This window comes from Malaclemys terrapin, chromosome 8 (genome assembly GCF_027887155.1).
Source record: "Malaclemys terrapin pileata isolate rMalTer1 chromosome 8, rMalTer1.hap1, whole genome shotgun sequence".
Classification (NCBI taxonomy): domain Eukaryota; kingdom Metazoa; phylum Chordata; order Testudines; family Emydidae; genus Malaclemys; species Malaclemys terrapin.
In genome coordinates, this window is record NC_071512.1 from 46,125,273 (window position 1) to 46,145,140 (window position 19,868).

Below are 19,868 nucleotides of genomic sequence, written 5' to 3' on the forward strand. Positions count from 1 at the left end.
GGCCGCATGCAAGCCGAATTCTGTTGCCCAGACCTGTGATCTCTAGCAGCAAAGCCACAGGCACTCAGCATTAAGAGGCAAAATGCGACCTTGCACAGAAATCACATGTGCTATGTAATGTGGACAGTGTTGGTCACCGTGAAAGAGTATAAGCATTGTTCTGCAAAATGTAGCTTTTAAAACAATTCTCTCTTTTTTCCCCTCCCTACAGCAGCTGCAAATTCCTCAAGCCTCCCTCCTCCATCCCGAAGGTTATCACAGATAAGGCGTCGTAAGAAGAGAACGCGGGAGGACATGTTTTCTGAAATTATGGAATCCAGCCGCAGTGACAGAGCTCATGTGAATGAGTGGAAGGAAACAGTTTCAAAGTATAGGAAAGAAGTCAGTGAACGTGAGGAGAGGAGGGACCAACGTGAGGAGAGGAGAGACGATCGAGATGAGAGATGGCGGCAGGAAGACCAGAGGATGAAGGATGCAACGCTGGGGCTGCTCCGGCGTCTGGTGGAGGTTCAGGAACGGCTGCTGGATAACAGACTGCCGCTTCAGCCCCTGTTCCACCCTCCCCCCTCCCCATGTTCCGTATCCTCCTCACCCAGACGTGTAAGAACTCGGGGGGGGAAGCTACATACACCTTCCCATTCCACCCCAGTAGACAGCCCAAGCAAAAGGCTGTCATTTTTTTAACCTTTTCTTTGTGGCTTTTTCCTTCCCAGCAATCCTCCTCCCAAATACCACCCGGGTTCCCTCCCTCTTTTTCTAATCTATTAATAAAGAATAAATGATTTTTAAATGATAGTGACTTTATTTGGTTTGAAAGAAAGCTGGGGGAAGGGGCAGGGTGGGTTCCTTACAGAAAATCAGTCAGTAAAGGGGGAGGGTTTTCATGAAGGAGAAACAAACAGATATTTCACACGGTAGCCTGGCCAGCCATGAAACTGGTTTTCAAAGCTTCTCTGATGCACAGCGCTTCATGGTGTGATCTTCTAATCGCCCTGGTGTCTGGCTGCGCGTAATCAGCAGCCAGGCGATTTGCCTCAGCCTCCCACCCCGCCATAAAGGTCTCCCCCTTACTTTCACAGAGATTGTGGAGCACACAGCAAGCAGAAATAACAATGGGGAGATTTCTTTGGCTGAGGTCAGAGCGAGTCAATAATGAACGCCAGCGACCTTTTAAACGGCCAAATGCACATTCTACCACCATTCTGCACTTGCTTAGCCTGTAGTTAAACTGCTCCTGACTCCTGTCCAGGCTGCCTGTGTACGGCTTCATAAGCCATGGCATTAAGGGGTAGGCTGGGTCCCCAAGAATAACTATGGGCATTTCAACATCCCCAATGGTTATTTTCTGGTCCGGAAAGTAAGTCCCTTGCTGCAGCCCTTTAAACAGAGTAGTGTTCCTGAAGACGCGAGCGTCATGAACCCTTCCCGCCCAGCCCGCGTTGATGTTGGTGAAACATCCCTTGTGATCCACAAGTGCTTGCAGCACCATTGAAAAGTACCCCTTGCGGTTTATGTACTCGGTGGCTTGGTGCTCCGGTGCCAAGATAGGGATATGGGTTCCATCTATTACCCCACCACAGTTAGGGAATCCCATTGCAGCAAAACCATCCACTATAGCCTGCACATTTCCCAGAGTCACAAACTTTCGTAGCAGCACCTGAGTGATTGCTTTGGCTACTTGCATCACAGCAGCCCCCACAGTAGATTTGCCCACTCCAAATTGATTCCCGACTGACCGGTAGCTGTCTGGCGTTGCAAGCTTCCACAGGGCTATCGCCACGCGCTTCTCAACTGTGAGGGCTGCTCTCATCTTGGTATTCTGGCGTTTCAGGGCAGGGGACAGCAAGTCACAAAGTTCCATGAAAGTGCCCTTACGCATGCGAAAGTTCCGCAGCCACTGGGAATCGTCCCAGACCTGCAACACTATGCGGTCCCACCAGTCTGTGCTTGTTTCCCTTGCCCAGAATCGGCGTTCCATGGATAGAATCTGCCCCATTAACAACATGATCTCCAAAGCACCGGGGCCTGTGGTTTCACTGAATTCTGTATCAGTGTCTGTGTCCATGTCCTCATCATGCTGCCACCGCCGCTGCCTCCTCGCCTCGTTTCTCTGGTCCTGGCTGAGCATAATCTCCATGAGAACACGCGAGGTGTTTACAATATTCATGACTGCTGTCTTGAGCTCAGCGGGCTCCATGCTTGCCATGGTATGGAGTCTGCAGTGTTCACCCACCCAGGAAAAAAGGCGCGAAAATGGTTGTCTGACGTCCGTTGCTTTCATGCAGGGAGGGAGGGAGGGAGGAGGTGAGGCTGTACCCAGAACCACCTGCGACGATGTTTTTTGTCCCATCAGGCACTGGGATCTTAACCCACAATCCCAATGGGCGCGGGAGACTGCGGGAACTATGGGATAGCTATGGAATTGCTACCCACAGTGCAACGGTGCAGAAATCGACGCTAGCCCCGGTACTTGGACGCACACCACCGAAGTAATGTGCTTAGTGTGGCCGCATCCATTTCGACTTTATACAACCTGTTTTTCAAATCCGAATTATCTAAATTCGGATTAATCCCGTAGTGTAGACATACCCTAAGCTGAGCATCTGCAAGAACTTGCAGCCAAACCAGTTGTCCTTCCTCACCACATTCCCCCTCCCTATTGCTTAACCTCATTCAGAGAGTCATATGTAAAAGTAGATTCTAAAGCCCAGATCCTCAAAGGTATGTCAGCACCTAACTCCCAGATCCTCAAAGGTATGTCGGCACCTAAAGGTATGGAATTAATGGGCATTAACAGACTAAATACCTTTGAGGATTTAGACCTAAGTTCTTTGTGGCAGGGCCCATCCATTCTGTAAAACACCCCCCACAATTTTGAGTGCTATAAAAAGAACAGCATTAATAATAATGAGTCCCCTGCTCTAGCCATTAGGCAATACTCCTTGCTCATCAGTTAAGAGTCTGGCTCACAGACACATGCCCTCTTCACAGCCCCATAGTGACAAGGGAAGTTCAGGATGTCACTGTAGACTCTTAAAAAGTGTTGTTTTAGCTTCAGATAGCCTGTCTGAGCAGATAATCAAAGTAGCAACTATGAGGAGGAACCCTCTGAACCCAAGATGGTACCTGCAGCTGCTTTAGAAACATTAAAGTTTCGGTTTTGTTCCATTGTCTCTCTGTCAGGGCTGCAGAAACAGTCCCTTGCATAACACATTTCATCTATGGTTCATTAAGGCTAACAGTGTTAGCCAAGCAGTGTGAAACTGAGGGTGGGCTGGGTCACAGAGGTACACCTGAGCTGCTGGCTACAAAGTGGCAGCTCAGAGCGTTCACATCTCCAGCCATTTGGCCCCACAGTGCATTCTGAGCTGGAGAACGGGCGGAGCCTTTTCTTCCTCTTCTTTTGCTCTGTGGAGGTTCATAGCACAGGAATCATTGTGCTTCGTGACAATCAGCCAGCACACTGGCCTTTCATTTCAGCTTCCATCACTCTCAGGAGTTTGGCACTGTTCCCACCTCTATATGCCCATCAGCCCAGGTGAGCTCACCTCAAGCTCGCTGGAGAACCTGGCTTGAGTTTCGGCTCTGAGACGACATCCTGAAGCATGAAAATTTCCCCTGGTTTAACAGCGTTCATGGCCAACATTAAGGTTCTCCACTTGTTTGACCTCCACCTACGGCAGGGCAGAATTCAGTGGAATAGGCCAGATTCTCCCATTGGCTCTGCCCACTTTACACTCCTCAGGCAGTGCAAAGTGGATGGGTTCCCGCTGCAGCTTGTGCAGGGGAACTGTCCACTGGTGTATGGCTGATGTAGACAGAACACAGCCAGGCCCCACGTCCCCAGGAGAGGGGCTGGGAAGGAGGCATGGCAAAGCAGAGCTTCACTACACCTATGCACCACTGACGTAGGTTAGAGCGGCTAGCAGCCAGCTCTAGCTTCCCCTGGCTCCAGAAAGCACTAGACCAAGAAGCCGCAATCAGCTCTCTCCAGCCCCCTCCCACTGAGTCTGAAAGGAGTCCACTGCTTTGTGGGATAATATTGGAAGCAATCTTTAATACCCAGCTCTTAGACCTCAGAGCACTTTACAAAGGTCAGTGTCATCATCCCCATTTTACAGATCGGGAAACTAGAGGCACAAAAAGGTGAAGGTGATTTGCCCAAAGTCACACAGCAGGCTAGCAGCAGACCCACGAATTGAATGCAGGTCTCCTAAGTCCCAGTCCAGTGCCCTATCCTCTATGATATACTGCCTTCAGTTAGAGGGGGTTATGTAATGATGCCCATTGTAGTGGGCCTATCTAGCCTCTAGGGCTGTGCATCTCCTTCCTCTAGAACTACACCTTACTCTACACTCAACATCTTCTTCAAACCCCATGATGCACAAAGGGTTTCTTGTCATGATGGAAAAAACCTCTCCATCGCCCGTTTGACACAGTGCTCCCTCCTGGCCCCTCACTGCCAGGAAACAGGCCCACTGCAGCGTTACGTGTCCAGTGCTTCTAAGAACTCCGCAGGCGCCCCACCCCTCCCCCGTCCCCTCTTTCTCTGCTAGGGCAGAGACTTGATACAAATCAACCACAAAAGGGCTCAGACCTCGGTGACATTACTCACTACAGCCTTCACTATGTAGCACCTTTTCTGAGTCAGGTTTAGCCTCACAGTGATGGGCTGCTGCACGGCTCAGACAAGCCTTTGCTGGCAGGAGCTGCTTTCAGAGAGTCTCGCTGGGGCCGAAGTCTGTTTAACCCTGGGCCAACCAGTCATTTAATCAGTGGGAATGCAAACCTGATGCCCTTGGGAAGAGGTAACTGATTGCACCCACAGGCAGTGTGCAGACAGCATGCAAGATTGGTACAAGCTACCCCAATGCACGTGAGCTGTTTGGGTAGTCCTGCCCCCACCCCCAATCTGCCACTTGTGCCTCAATTAATGGTGGATAACTGACCCTTGTCAGATTAAAAACTAACCGAACTCCATCCTTTCTCCAACCCTACTTTTAATACTTTGGGATCAGCACAGCTAAGGAGAAACCCACCCTTCTAGCTCCATCTCTCTGCTCTGAGTTTCTTGGACCCTGTTCTTGGACCCCTGCCTTCCTTTTCAACCACCAAGATTTGTTGTGGGGCCAGGCTGGCTCGCTCTTGGGCCTGTCCTCCCACCCTTTCAAGTCTGGTGTGCATTGGGTATGTCCCACAATGCACCACGAGCCACAAAATCCCAGAATTCAACCCTGAGGCACCAAGATTCAGCAGATACCCATAATGACACTGCAGCACTTCTTCAAAGGTAGAGGACAACAGAGGCCCCCAGGCTGGCTCACATGGGAAAGACAGGATGGCTCCTACCATGGTGAAAGGCGAAAGGCAAGAGGTTCTGTGGCAGTGGTTTTAAGGGATGAGGCGGTGGCATAGGGCCCCTAGAGATTTGGTAGTCCAGTTCAGGTTTGGGCCAATATCTGAATCAAGCCTCAGACATTTCTGAGGTTCTTTTATCATTACTTAAGATCCATCTTCTCTGCTGGGCAAGTGACCACACTGGGTTTTGTCATCACTACAAGTGTGAGTTTGCACCTGGCACAATCCCTCTACTCGTGCTTGATCTCACGAGCAGTCAGAGTTATTGTCTAACACATTAACGTAGCAGAGGCCCTTGGGGAAATGGCACTTGGTGACCCTTAGCCTGCTCTATGCCCCCCCAATGTGAGACAGGAACATAAGGGCAGATCCCCCAGCCTTTAAGACTGGATGCACCATTCCCAGCTTCCTCCTCCCACATTTCATCTTTATTGCTGGTGCATAAATCTTAGCTCAGCTTTGCAACAAACAGCAAGAGCCAACGTTTGGAAAAGTGGGGGGTTAAACCTGGGCACCTAAAGCTGTATTTAGCTCCCTCAATGGCCTGATTTTCAGAGGCGGGAGTTATGGGAGCTCTGTACTTCTGAAAATTAGTCCACTAACTTTAAGCACTTCCTCCCAAAAATTTGAGCTAAGGCTCCTTGTGGAAGCTAATTTCTTCCACAGTCAAGGCAGCGTTCCCACAGCCCCAGTGAGGAGCAGAGCAGTCAGTCCGTTATAGGGCAGGCTTGAGTTTGGCAGGGTTCCTGTAATCCACTACCAGGCTTCCTTCTGGTGGGGGAGGAGCGTCCATACCCATAGCCAAAGGTGGATTAAGGTCTCTTTGGGCCTTGGGCTGGAACAAGTGGGGGGCCATGGCGCTGCCCCACCTCTTCACCTGCAGCCCCATCCCCATTCTACCCACAGCCCTGCCCAGTTCCCCCCCCAAACACCACTGTGGCCCTGAGACTGGAGAAGCTCTGTGCCCCTGCTGCAGCCTGAGCCACATGGCAGGGAGCGAGAGCTCCTCCAGCCCCAGGGCCACGGCCGGGGGAGATTTTTCCAGGGGCCCCAAATTGGCTGGGGCTCATAGGCCCATATGGTAATCTGCCTGGGCCCACAGCCCATCTGAACACCCAGGGAATTGGGATTTCTCACCCATCTAGAGATCTCCCTCGGTTTCTAAGGGCCATATTCCAGCACAGAGCTCTTCAAGGGGTAATTCTGCTCTACTTCTTTTCAAAACCATTATGGGTCCCGCTATCCAGGAAATGAACACTGCTTGATTGGAAAGAGGGCTAATCACCTAAGGAAATAACACTGACACTTTAATCAGATCTCATCAGCAAAGTGAGGGTTTGGGCTCTGTCTGACCATGGCTGTACTAGCGATCCCAGGCAGCTGTAAGAAGTGATGCTTGTGATTCAACAGGTGACATTCTTCCCTTTAATCCAGTACTCAGCATAGCGTTAATTGGAATACGCTACTGGGGAGGGAGCCTGTGGATCAGTTGGAAACACTAAGTCCTGCCCTTCATGGCAATTGAAGATCTCATAGTATTTTCTGCAAATATAGGCCTGTTAGACCCAGTGACCCATCCTAATTAGAATCTCCCTGTCTACATTCCCCTAGCAATTTCAGCTGGAAAAGAGCTTTGTCTTTCATCACTTCTTCCCTCACACTGTTGTTGTATGCTGTAATAGCAGCTGGAACATTCTGCACTAGAGGTGGCTGCATGACAGGTTTGGGTGAACTGGCCCATGAATGTGTGGCATTTTGTCAAAAACCTTTGGGAGCCTTCCAGATGAAAAGTGCGATAAGATTTTTGTTACACATGTGTATGAATAGGGTGCTGATACAAGCTGGAGGATTAAATCCCCAGAAGAGGTAAGTAAGCCATATAACACTGTAAATTTGCACCTCATAACCTATATCTCAGCAACATGATTCAGTCCTGTCCTAGAGAGACCACCTCTAGAGATGGGGAAAGGGTTTGCTCTGCATGGGCCATTCAACCCTTGCATTCTCTGCAGAAATGCCTAAACTTACAATCAGGGCCGGCTCCAGGCACAGGGCCAGCTCCAGGCAGCAGCCCAGCAAGCAGGTGCTTGGGGCGGCCAAGGAGAGGGGCGGCACGTCCGGCTCTTTGGCAGCAATTCCACGGCGGATCCCTCAGTCCCTCTCAGAGCGAAGGACCAGCTGCCAAATTGCCCCCGAAAACTGAAGCGGCGGTGGTAGAGCAGATCACGATTGCGGCTTTTTTTTTTTTCCCCCCTTTCTACTTGGGGCAGCAAAAACCCTGGAGCTGGCCCTTCTTACAATTTGGGGGATTTTCTTCATTTGGATACTTGTCCACTGGGAACATAGTTGAGGCCACCAACTCCAGCAGATCATTCAGCAGCTGGTAACAATGATTACTCCCTACTAGCCAAGGCTGGATTCAAAGCAGCCACCTGCTCCATCTACAAGTGATAAACATCATGTCATGCCCTGAGCTCTCTGATTCCTCTAGACCAGGGGTCAGCAACCTTTCAGAAGTGATGTGCCGAGTCTTCATTTATTCACGCTAATTTAAGATTTCACATGCCAGTAATACATTTTAATGTTTTCAGAAGGTCTCTTTCTATAAGTCTATAATATATAACTAAACTATTGTGGTATGTAAACAAGGTTTTTTAAATGTTTAAGAAGCTTAATTTAAAATTAAATTAAAATGCAGAGCCCCCCGAACCAGTTGCCAGGAACCGGGCAGTGTGAATGCCACTGAAAATCACTTCGCGTGCCGCCTTTGGCACCCATGCCATAGGTTGCCTACCCCTGCTCTATAGCATAACATAAGGGGAGATGGTAGGGCATAGATAGGACATGTGATTTCCCACACTGTGGTGGTCAATTCTTTTATGAGAAAAAAAAAGTGGAACTCTCTATTTCACAGTCTCAGCTGCTAAAGCAGGGCCGGCCCAATCAGCTCTGGCCACAGTGCAGCCACTGCACTTTACTAGCCAGTCCACTTTCACAGAAGTGCACTTCCCAGAATCAAGCAAAAGGAAATCACCCTTCACATGTCACTGAGCTGAACTTGAGTTTTGCTCATGGGGGGGGAGGGGGAGGGGGAGGGAAGGACCTGACTAACCTGGGCAATCACAAACTTTTTCAAAGAGTAGGCCATATCTTAATGTAGTATTCCACACACGTGTTCCCTGTGGCCTCTTGAATAATTCCCCACCCCAACCAGTGATGTTAGGAAGCTAGTTAGGGCTAGAGTGACCAGGGAGACTTTGGTGCTGCAACACTCAACATTTAGGGGCTCTGCCGCCTAGTGGAATTCACAACCCTGAGTGAGGCGCCCCAGCTCCCCAGACAGCACACGGGGAGAGAGGTGCTGACAGAAGGGATTCCCCAAAGCCAGCCTGCTGTTGAGCAAGGACATGCCTAATCTGTCTTGTTGGAAAGGCAGAGGAAAGGGGGATAGCCTCCTTGCCAGAAGATGTTGTGAAGGGCAAGACTATAACAGGGTTAAAAAAAGAACTAGATACATTCATGGAGGATAGGTCCAACAATGGCTATTAGCCAGGAAGGAAAGGGATGGTGTCCCTACCCTCTGTTCGCCAGAAGCTGGGAAATGGGCAACAGGGGATGGATCACTTGATGATTGCCTGTTCTGTCCATTCCCCCTGGAGCACCTGGCACTGGCCACTGTTGGAAGACAGGACACTGGGCTAGATGGACCTTTGGTCTGACCTGGTATGGCCACTCTTATGTTCTTAGCCTAGGCCCTACCATTTAAAAGCAGTTAGGCACCTGTCAATGCTCAGGAGTCACGTCTCTGACCCCCCTCCTGGAATTAGGTGTCTAAGGCAGCCCTTTCCCATGAACCCTCATAGCGTACTGGTTACAGGACACACCTGAGATGTGGGGGTTCAAATCCCGCCTCTGCCAACTTCAGAGCAGATCTCCCATCTCACTGCCCTGACCGGTTGCAGTTTCTCCTTCTCGCTGGCTCAATGACTATTGAATTGTTTATACAAAGTGGAACAGTTGCTAGCAGAGAAAGGAGCAGTACCCCATCTCACTACCCTCCAGCCCAGCAGTTATTACACTCACCTGCAATGCGGGAGACCCACCTTCATGCCTCTGCTCTTAATCAGGCAGAGGGGGGATTTGAACCTGGTTCTCCTACATCCCAGGTGAATGTTTGAACTGAGGATGGGGGGAGGAAACACCATCCCCATCCCCTCCTTAGCTGTGCTTTGTATAGGGCCTGATCCTGTAGGCCTGCTTTCAGATGTGCTCTTAGAATACCTCCTACATCAGGCCCCACTGGGGAGCTAGGCAGGGGACCGTCTAGCTGATGGATCCTACCGGGGCTTAGGAGTGAATTAGGTGCCAAGCAGCTCAGCGCTGTCAGGACTTCGGTAGCTGTGCCCATGTCCCTGGGCAGAAATTCAGGCACTTGGGTTTAAATGGCTGCTGAGCGATAGCTTTGTGATTGCCAGCGACACCTGACCGTTGGCCTTAGTGCCTAAGTCTCCCTTGTGAATCCAGCCCTTGGTGTAATTCTAGCTGTCTCTGAATGTGGTGCAAAGAGAAGGAACCAGGACCACATCACCACCCAGCTCACTACTGACCACCAGCAAGTGTTCCATGGACCACCTGCCACCAACAGCCGCTGGTGCGGGAACTGCTGCTCTCTGCCTCGCCCAGGTGGGGATAGTGAGAAATCAGCAGGCCCCCAGTACAGACGCTGCCAATGATGTGGTGACTTCAGGAAATTAAAGGGCTGTTCAGCTGATTGCAGACTAGGGCATTAAAAGGACCAGAGTCAGAGGAAATCTGCATGGGTCCCTGGAGCCCAGTTGTTATTATTTGTATTATAGCATCACGTGAGATCAAGACCCCACTATGCTAAGTGCTGTAGGAGACAGTCCTTGCCCCCAAAGAGTTTATACTCAAAAGAGATGAAAGGGGAGAGGACAGGGAGGAAAGACAACTTGCCCCAGATCACAAAGCAGGTCAATAGCAGAGCTAGGACTAGAATCTAGGTCTACCTGAGCCTGCCCCGCCACCCTTCCCAGTGTCTTAACTAACTAGACCCCACTGCTTCCCCCAAGGTCCCCAGAGCAAACCCTATCTCCACTCCTCTCCCAAACGGCACAGTGTTCAAAAACTAGATCTGGAGCCATATTTTGTGGCTTGGGCTCATCTCTTCCTTATTGTTTTACCCACTTTCATTCTCCTTCCCCGCTCAAACAATCACCAGGAGATGAGCCTCCGTAGTCACGCTGCCCTGAGGAGTGGTGCACAGCCACCTGATAGCCGATATGCCCAATTCACACCTTGATGCCATGTGGCTTCTTCCAACAATTAAAATCATGCGCCCATCCTCCACCCACCTAAACACTTACAGCTGGCAAAGATTGAAATAAATCCCAAGCTTGGAACTCACTCAGCCTATGAGGGGCTCAATTCCCAATTTCACACCTGCCCCATACTTCTGCCATGAGCCAGACCACACTAGAACACCCAATGGGGTGTGTTTGGCAGGATTGGAGGGGGACTGGAATTTGAACTGAGATCTGGACTCCATGGCTGGATCCAATCTTTCTAATAGCCCATAAAAAAAAAAAATCTGGATCTGAACATCCTGGCATTTGGAAGAACGCCTCTCTGCCCTATGTATAATGAAGACTGTTGAGGAGAGAAGGTTTAGTGCTTAGCTCTCATGAAATCCACATTCCTATCACATGAATGAGATGAAGCCAATCACACTTATAAAAATAACATTATTTATACTGTACATATAGATATATATTATAGGGAATAATACATCAATAGTTTAAACGGATTGCCTGCTTGACTGCTACATTGCTTTGTGTCACATTAATTACTCACAGTCTGGGATTATGCTGCAACCTGTTCAGCAAGCTTCAAGTCCTGGTTTTCAGTTACTACCTAGGCCAAAAATAGTACTTCTGGTAGTGAACACACAGTGCTCGCCAACATGTCCCGTCCTTTGTGGAGGTGCCAGTAAAAACCAGTACAGCCAAGTGATGGAACATGGAGTCAACCAATGAAAACTAACTGAGACTATATTCTCATTCCGGGAAGGGCATTTGAGACATAGTACTTGGGGCATAAATACAAGCCGGGCTTTTATCTCAGGTATGGTCAGTGGAGGTTAGTCAGGGGAAGAATGGTTGGCTTTGCCCATTTTGATTTCAGGTGCAGTCTGGTCTGTACCCACTGCTGTACGTTGACTCTGATCACAGCTTCTGAGCAGCTCTGCACTCTGCTTCTCCTGGGTATACTAATATTGCACCTGTTCCCAGACTAAGCACTAATTGGACATATCCTGCAAACTCTGGGCCCTCCCTCGTACTCACAACAGCCATCCTATGTCAATGCAATGGCTCCTCCAGCATGCCCCTGGGGTTAGAGAAAGCAGGGGTGAGCATTCAGCTGGTTTGCTGAATACTAGGGCTCCCTGGATGGGGACCAACCTTCACACAACTGCCAGGTTTTGGAGGTGTTCTGCCAGGGACATTTGTGGCAGGAGTGGGGTTGTTAGGAGACCCAGATCGGGAAGACCCCCAGAGAGGAAATAGTGATTTTGTTTCCTTCCCCCACTATACTGTTTTAGTTCTTTCCTCCTCCATGCAATACCCCGCTCCCCAAGTGTGGTCCCACCCTGTCCCCTTCCTCCCCCACGACTAGCTGGTCTCACCTGACAGTGAGTCAGTACGGGGTAGAGGCAGCCTGGCAACCTACCCTCCCCAGAGAGTGCAGGGGACACCTGGTCCTTGTGAAGGACCAAAGGAGTGAGGGGATAGATAAAGAGGGATGAAGGGCCATGGAGGGCTGAGGGGGACCTGGGGAGTCAAGGAGAGTTGGGAGGCTTGGGGACCTGGAAGATGGGTCCCGGGGAGCTGGGTGGATGCTGGAAGGTAACAGAGAGTGGTGGGTAACAGTGGAGAGGCTAGACTGAGTTTGGGGGGGGGGGCTGGAGATGTATTTGGGGAGCCATGGGAGGCTGGGAGAAGTTGGTGAGACTAGGGAAGGCAGTGGGATGTTTTGGGGAGCTGTGGAAGGCTAGGAGAGGATCTGGGGGGTCATGTGGGAGCTGAGTTGCATTGGGGAGTGAGAGGAGGCCAAGGAGAGGTGCTGGGATGGGTTGGAGTGCTAGGGAGCTGCGGAGGTGAAGCCTGGGGGAGGTGCTGTAGGGGGGGTAAGTGCAGGGTAGATTGGGGAGACTGGGGAGGTGCAGCGGCTGGGAGGCTCTGGGGGGGGCTGGAAGCCAGGGGAGATGCTAGGGTGGATTAGGAAGGCTGGGGGCAGAGCTAGGGTGGGCTGAGGAACTGTGGAGGTGGGGGAAGTTCTGGGTGGATTATGTGAGAGCTGGGTTGTCCTGGGAAGCCAGGGGAGGTGCTAAGGTAGGTTGGGAAGCCATGGGAGGCTGGGGACAGGGTCTGGGTGGGCTGTGGAGGTGGGGGAAGTTCTGGAGCATTATGTGGGGGATGGGTTGTGGTGGGAAGCCAGCGGAGGTGCTAGGATGGGCTACGTATGTTGAGGAGCCGTGGGAGGCTGTAGGAGGTGCTGGGGGAGATTGGGAAGCCGGAGGAAGGTGAGCTGAGGAGCCGGGGGCGGGGTTTGGGTGAGCTGGGGAGCCAGGGGCGGGTTGTGGTGGGCTGGGGAGCCATGGTGGGAGAAGGTCTGGGGGGTTATGTGGCAGCTGGTTGAGCCGTGGAAGGCTGAGGGGCTGCTGGGGTGAGTTGGGGATGTGTGAGGAGGGGGTAAGAGAGCCATGTTGTGGGTGAGGGATGTGTTGAGGTGGTTTGGGGAGGCTGGGGAGCTCAGGGGAAGGTGCTGAGATCTATTGCGAGTACCAGGGGCTACTGGAGGAAGGGCTGGGTTTGGGGTGGCCTGGAGCCAGGGGGATGGGCAGGGGAGCCAGGAGGGCTGGGTTTGGGGAGGGGGCTGCTCTCTCCTCACCTTTCTCTGGAAGCTCCCATCCTTGCCTCGTTCCCTGACAGCTGTTGCCTGGTTCCAAGGAGCGAAGCCTGCAGGCAGAACCCCCCAGGGGAGGCAGAGGCTGCCCAGCATGCACCACAGCAACCCCAGGGCCCAGGAGGAGACTTATGAGGTCGCCCAGATGGATGCATGGCCCTTGCAACCTGCCCCATCACTCAAGGGTTGCTGGAATTCCCCTCCATCACCCAGGATCTCCAGGGACTCTGCAGTGAGGGGTGTCCTGGGCTATTTTAGAGATGGGCCTAAACCAGCTCCCCAGCTGCAAACATCACCCACCTGGGGGGAGGCAGGGAGAGCTCAGATCCAAACCCATCTCTGGATGGTCACCTCAAAGTTCCTGAATGCAGAACAGGACAAGGGCTGTGCTCAGAGCACCTCCCATCCCAGCTGCTGGGAGAAAGGGATACAGAGACTTTCACAACCCCCAGGAACAATTCTGGATTTTTTCAGACACATTCATTCCTGGTTCCTAAACTACAGACCTCAATGGATCCCCACCCGGGATTACGTGGGAGTTCTGGGTGTAACCCCACCATGCTGTGCTCTAAATTCTCTCCAGCACTCTTCCTTGCTGCTGGACCTTGTCTGAGGCAGCTGTGCTGGGATGCTGGATACCCACCACGTGCTGTTTGGCAGAAAAGCAGTTAAAGACAGGGTCTTCCCTCCCTCCACACTTCTGTATACCAAATTATCCATGTAATTATTGCTTGTTATCCTCTATAGAACACGGCCCAGATGAGCCCTGGGAATAAAATCTGGTCCTGGGAATTACACCAATTTCTAAGTCAAATGTGAGGAGGGGAGGGGGATACATTTGAGGATAAAAATGGCAAATAACTTAAAAAACCCTACTACTCTGACATACCCTGCAGATACTTGGAGCACCTGCAAAAGCAAAGAGTTAAGGTGCTAAATGGCCATACATAATATAAATCTCCCCCCACCCCAGCAATGATCGCATCCAGCGCCAGGCAGTGAACTCCCCAGTCCTGTGGAGATCCACCCAAACACTATCTCTGCAGGGGCCCAAATGCTGTCCTTAGTAGGGCAAATGGGATTTTCATAGATGTAACAGAGCAGAACTGAGCCCAATGCATCAGCTTCTTCTCAGGTAGTAAACACTCTCCTTGAGTGAGTAGTGAGTTTAAAGGAGGCCTTTGGCATGCTAGATTTTTTCAGCTACACTTAAGGTTCTCCTAGGGTGATCCAAGTAGTTCACAAGGTGAAAGTTTTAATCCTTGGAGATCCGTTTCCAAGTCAGTTTGGCTGTCACATGTCAAAGGCCAAACAAGGGATGCTTGGTGAGTTTCTTCCAGCTAGATCCTTGCTAGCCCAGCACAGTATTAGACTAGTCCTATGGACAGAATATTTCTTATACCGTACAGTACCCAACTCCTGTTCATATCAGTCCTAGTGCATATTTGCTGAAAGCAATGCTTTGGTGGCCAGCTCTAAAGTTTATATAAACCAAAAAATGTCTTGGATTCCTCAAAATTAACCAGAGCTGTTTCGGAGACGTTGACATACAAGCTGTCTGATTTGGTGAGGTTGAACAATGCCCCCAGGTAGCTGCCCCTGGCCCACATCTTTCCAGCCGCACAGTAGTTCATCTTTCTGTCCTCCATCAGCACCTGGCTAGCTGGGTAGGCTGGATTTTGTTTGAAAACCATGTGGTCTAAGGGCAGGTTGTTGCAGATCTTGCCTCGGAAGAACACCTTGGAGTACACAAAGTATAGGCCTGTTTCATTGATCACCAGGCTGCGGTGTCTGTATTGAATATTGGAGGTGAAGGCATGCCCGAGGGTGGCCACCCATTCCAGAGGAAGGGTTTTCTGATCAGCTTTGCCTAGTAATAAAGATTAACAAGAAGCATTTAGACAGAGGCACAGTTTTCAAGTCACACCAGTCATAGGCAAGTCACTTAACCTCAACTTCTTCCTGTAAAGCAGGCATGATGCCTGCCAAACTCAGAGCCAGGGGACTGTTCATTCATGTATGTCAAATGCTCTACAGTCTCCAGGCCACATGGTTACTCAGCCCAAAAGTGAAGTAAAAAACCCATATAAAGGTAAAAGTACCAGATGAAATGAATGGGGAAAGAAGTGGGAGTAAATCAGAACCCTTGAGTCTCACATGTCAATCCTGGAAGGCGAATGATGCAAAGGGAACTCTGCTGCTCGATAGCCAGATGACTAGCTAGGAAGTAACCCAGCTACCACTTTCCCCATCCACATCCGGCTTCTTGTGGCCATTTCTTTCCCCAGCATGCTGACTCTTTACACTGTGTCACATACCTGTTAAATGTGCTGCCTTCCTGATCACCTTCTTCTCTGCTGTTACATTCGGAAGTCCTGTGTTAAAATGGAGAAAGGAGACAGCTTCAGGCTTTGGGGAGAAAACGCGGTGAGGAAATTAAGACTAGGAAGGGGGTCCCCTCCGGGGAATTACAGAGAGACACACAGTTACAATGGATCAGGGGATATACTTCATCAGCCAGTCATAATTAACCTGTGACACTACCTGCTGCAGGACCGCATTCAGGTATACACCATAGCTTGGTAAATTTGTTAAAAAAAGAGGATTGGGTAGTTAATGTATAAGACTCAGAGCAACATCTGTACCTAGAATAGCTAGGAAAAAATACAAGGGCTATCAGATCACTTTAAGATGCCAAACTGATTCCCAGATGGGCTCAAGTAGAAATTTCTTTCTCCCTCCATATGGTATAATCCAGCTTTGCACAATCAGCTGCAGATCATTGGTCTTTTCTGATAAGACCATTTCCATGTCCCTAGAGAGTAGGAGCCTTGCAACATCTAAATGTAGAAGGCCACTGAAGACTCAAAGTGATTCTGTTGAACTTAATCAAATCTTTGAACAAATGGAAGTAAAATGCATCCGTTTTAACTCAGTTACAATTTTAAGACAGAGGCAGAATGATTTCTCAAGATACTTCCTTTCAAACTGTTTTCTAAACAAAACTGCATTGAAATTAACACATTCATCCAGAAAGTTGCGATTTTGAGGTAACATTTTCCAGATGGAAAACATTTGGTCAGAGAATGCTCAGCCAGTTTTAGTTACAACAATACAGCTTGTACACTAGATACTCAAAAAAATCAGGTTGCACTTAGAAGAGGCAAAAAGTCAAAGTAATCAAGAGGAAATAATAATATAGTAATGTTGGAAACCCATCTGCTACCATTTTCCTTTCTCCTCCTCTCTCCCTATATCTGTTTCTCACAGCATGGCAAGAAAACCAGAATCCCACATTTACAGTGAAGCTCAGGCTATCACATGCATCATCCAAGAAAGGAGAAGGAGGGACCCTGGCTGCAGAGTTGGAATCCAAGGGAATCCGAATTCTCGAAATGTTTATGTGTGTTCAGATCTAGGGCTGGGTCCATCTCTAATCAATGTTCCCCACAGGCTGCCTGCATCAGGCCAGCTTTCTTCTAGCCCTCAAGCAGAAGGGAGACCCCCACTGGCCCCCACAAGCCCATGACATGCACAGTTACTGCTACAGCCAAAGGAGTGAACATGTCATCTAAAAAGCATCAGAGCCTCACTGATGTAACTCTGCCATCTGCCACCCAAATTGAAGGCGCGGTGGGGGACAGGAAGGGGGAAAGTGCAGAGATGCTGCCATTCACAGAATTCCTGACCCGGGTTCTCCCACACACACTGACTTGCTGGGTAAGGATGGCTCACCTATGCGCTTCTCCATAGACGAAGGAACATGTCCAGTGCTGGTTAACTGTCAAAACAGGAGAGAGACAAGTTCACACCTAGTAAGTGACCACGGCATGTAAAATAACCATCAGTAATAGGGACAGATCCTCAGCTGGGGCAAGTGGACATTGACTTCAATCCAGTTCCACCAATTTACATCCACTAAGGGTCCCATTGCTGGACACTTCTATATCTATTAATAACCAGACAGACGTTACCTCTCGGAGCTCAGCCAGTTCCTTCTGCAGCTGGACAATCTGAAACATCCCCAGCCCCACTCCAGCAAGGGCCAGCAGGACCAGCAAAAACACCACCAAGAAACAGAGGCATGTGCCATCCCTCTTGTTGCTCTGTTTTCTCCTCCTCCTCTCCGGCACGGGTGGCGGGCAGGTGGCAATGGGCGCCGATGGAGCACAAGTGGGACTGGCACAGCTGTCCACCCAAAAGATCTGGGGGTAGACATAATTCAGGTTCTGCTGCATGGTGGGCAGTGGAATGGCTGGGCCGCCCTGGCTATGGAACTCCTCTTTCATGCGGCTGCTAAATCCGGCTGTGCCAGCCGCAGACTGAGCCCCAGGAGGGAAGCCGGCTCTGCCTTTATACGCCTGCATCACCCTAGCAGTGAGAGATCTACTCATACGTGCCTGACTATGAAAACCCTGAGCCAGAATCAGCAAACCTCAAAGAGCTTCCGCCCACCCTCTCTAATGCAAGATTGCTCCTCCCACATAAAGGCAGCAGGCACATTAGGTGCTTTTAAGTGAGCAGCTAGAAGCTCAGCCATGGGCTGCAACTGTAACCTCCACGGGCCATGCCCATGATCCAGACCCGCTGGCCAGGCCAAGAGAGCAGGGGCCCTGAGTTAGGAAAGGGTTAAGAGGGTGGAAGAGGGGAGGGTTCCCATCCTCCATTTAGCTGGGTGCTGAGTAACCACATTAGAGCACAAACCTGCCTGCTCCACTGTCACCAATTTCCAACAGCCTACGCTGGCAGCGTTGCGCAGTCCCACCTTGGCAGTTGTCTGCTTTGAAAGCTAGACATGGGCCTGGCCATGGAGCAGGAGCAAAAGAAAGGCAGGATGGTCTGGGGTTTAAGGCACTGGGACCCACAGAGCTTGGTTCAATGCCAATGTGACCTTGGGCAAGTTACTTAACTGCCCTGTGCCTCAACTCCCCCAGCTGTAAAACGGGGATAACAGCACCTCCATTGGCTTGCCTAGTGTGAACGCTGGGGACAGGGACTATGTCTCTGTACAATGGCTAGCACAATGGAGCCCCAGTCTCAGCTGGGGTCTCTCAGGGCTACCCCAGTGCTAATAAGATCAATACACATGGAATAAGCAGCTCGCCATTTTGATGGCTTGCTACATAGATCACTGGTGCCATCATTCCACCTACATAATGCGAGCACAGCCAGTCAGGGAGAGAGCAGAGAAGCAGTGAATTTTGAGGCAGGGAATACACATCCCCTGGAACAGAGATCCAAAGTCTCCTCTCAAACCATCCTTCCACTCCCACCCCATGCGACTCCTTTCATTGACTAACTAGCGATGAGAGAACCCCAAAGAATCAGGGTTGGGTTGCATGGGCAGCCAACAGCTAGGATGCTTATTGTCACCAGGGTACTCAGCATGACCCCAAGCTGAACATCAGGAGTCAGCCAAGATGGCTGAGCAGGCTCCCTCTTGAATCCTACTGATCTGCACAGTTCACAGCCTAAACTTTTGCTCTCCTCCCCCCCGCTCTATAATGCCTGAACCCTCAAAGGTAAAAATGACTGCAGCATATCTAAGTGATTCATTAGACTTTTAGGCATTCAACACGTTGCAGGGATCAAAATGGTCCAAAAGCGCGCACACGGTGTGATGGGAAAAGCCATGCCAGTTCTCCAGCTGCGGAGTAAAATATATTTGAGCAGCGGATGCAAGCAGGCTTTTCCCAGCCTTCTCGCTCAATTCTACTTCCTACCACTCGAATGGTTGTCAGACTTGTCCTCAAAACCCTGACGCCAACCCCAGCAACCTGCCTGCCTTTTGAAGATGCTCACCACAGTCATTCGCTGAAGCAATGCTTTGCAGTGAATGAGGTTTTGGAAACCCATGCAGGAACCCCTCATAACCTATGTTTCTTTATATATAAAGACAAAAAGCCACCAGAACCCAGCGCTATTTCCTTAAGCTCCTCCAAGTTCCCCCGCCCCAACCACCCCGATCACTGAGGTCCTACCTACGCTGTTAAACTTGGTTGTGTCCCAGTGGAGTTCTGATGCTGCCCACAATAGCCAGCCAAGCTGAGGTCAATCATGTCAGGACTGTGTTCTAGTCTAGGTATGGGCCTCATTACTGCATGACTTTATTATGCTGTTTGAACTAGAGAACAGTTTGTCCCAAGCCTTAACTTCCTAGCAGTTCCAGGTGGTTTGGAGCTGATGTTCTGGCTTGGGTCCACAGCTAGTAGTTTGGCTCTGTTTATACCAAGTTTTTAAGCTCAGCTGGTCAGCCATTGTAGACAGGGTCTAAAGCACACCCTGTTCTGCCAATACCCCTAGGCTGAGACAATAAGATCTGTCACTGAAGAGGGACAAGTGGATTAAAAGCTATTTTCTTGGGCCTACAAAACTGTATCATAAACCTCCCATCCCCAAAAGCTCCCAGCCTGATCGGAGGCCATCCCTCCTCCACCTGAGTTGTACTTTATTTGGCCATTGGCTTCACTGTTGGGCACCACCTAAATATAGCGCATGCCCATCAAGATATGAAATGTTACTAACAG

General features: G+C 50.3%; 1 protein-coding gene across 2 annotated transcripts; it reads right to left on the reverse strand.

Annotated features, from left to right (window-relative positions):
• Positions 1-11,155: 11,155 nt before the first annotated feature.
• On the reverse strand, positions 11,156-17,594 carry FASLG (Fas ligand). Of its 2 annotated transcripts, none has more exons than XM_054037840.1 (4): positions 17,316-17,594; positions 17,077-17,122; positions 15,660-15,716; positions 11,156-15,211 (listed from the first exon to the last, which is right to left on the reverse strand). In XM_054037840.1, the coding sequence occupies exons 1-4, from the start codon at positions 17,577-17,579 to the stop codon at positions 14,817-14,819; spliced, it is 762 nt and encodes a 253-aa protein (XP_053893815.1). In that variant the 5' UTR covers positions 17,580-17,594; the 3' UTR covers positions 11,156-14,816. The 2 variants fall into 2 exon arrangements, with proteins under 2 accessions (XP_053893815.1, XP_053893817.1); XM_054037842.1 differs by having other exon boundaries at positions 15,660-15,698; positions 17,059-17,122; positions 17,316-17,579.
• Between the last annotated feature and the right edge of the window lie 2,274 nt (positions 17,595-19,868).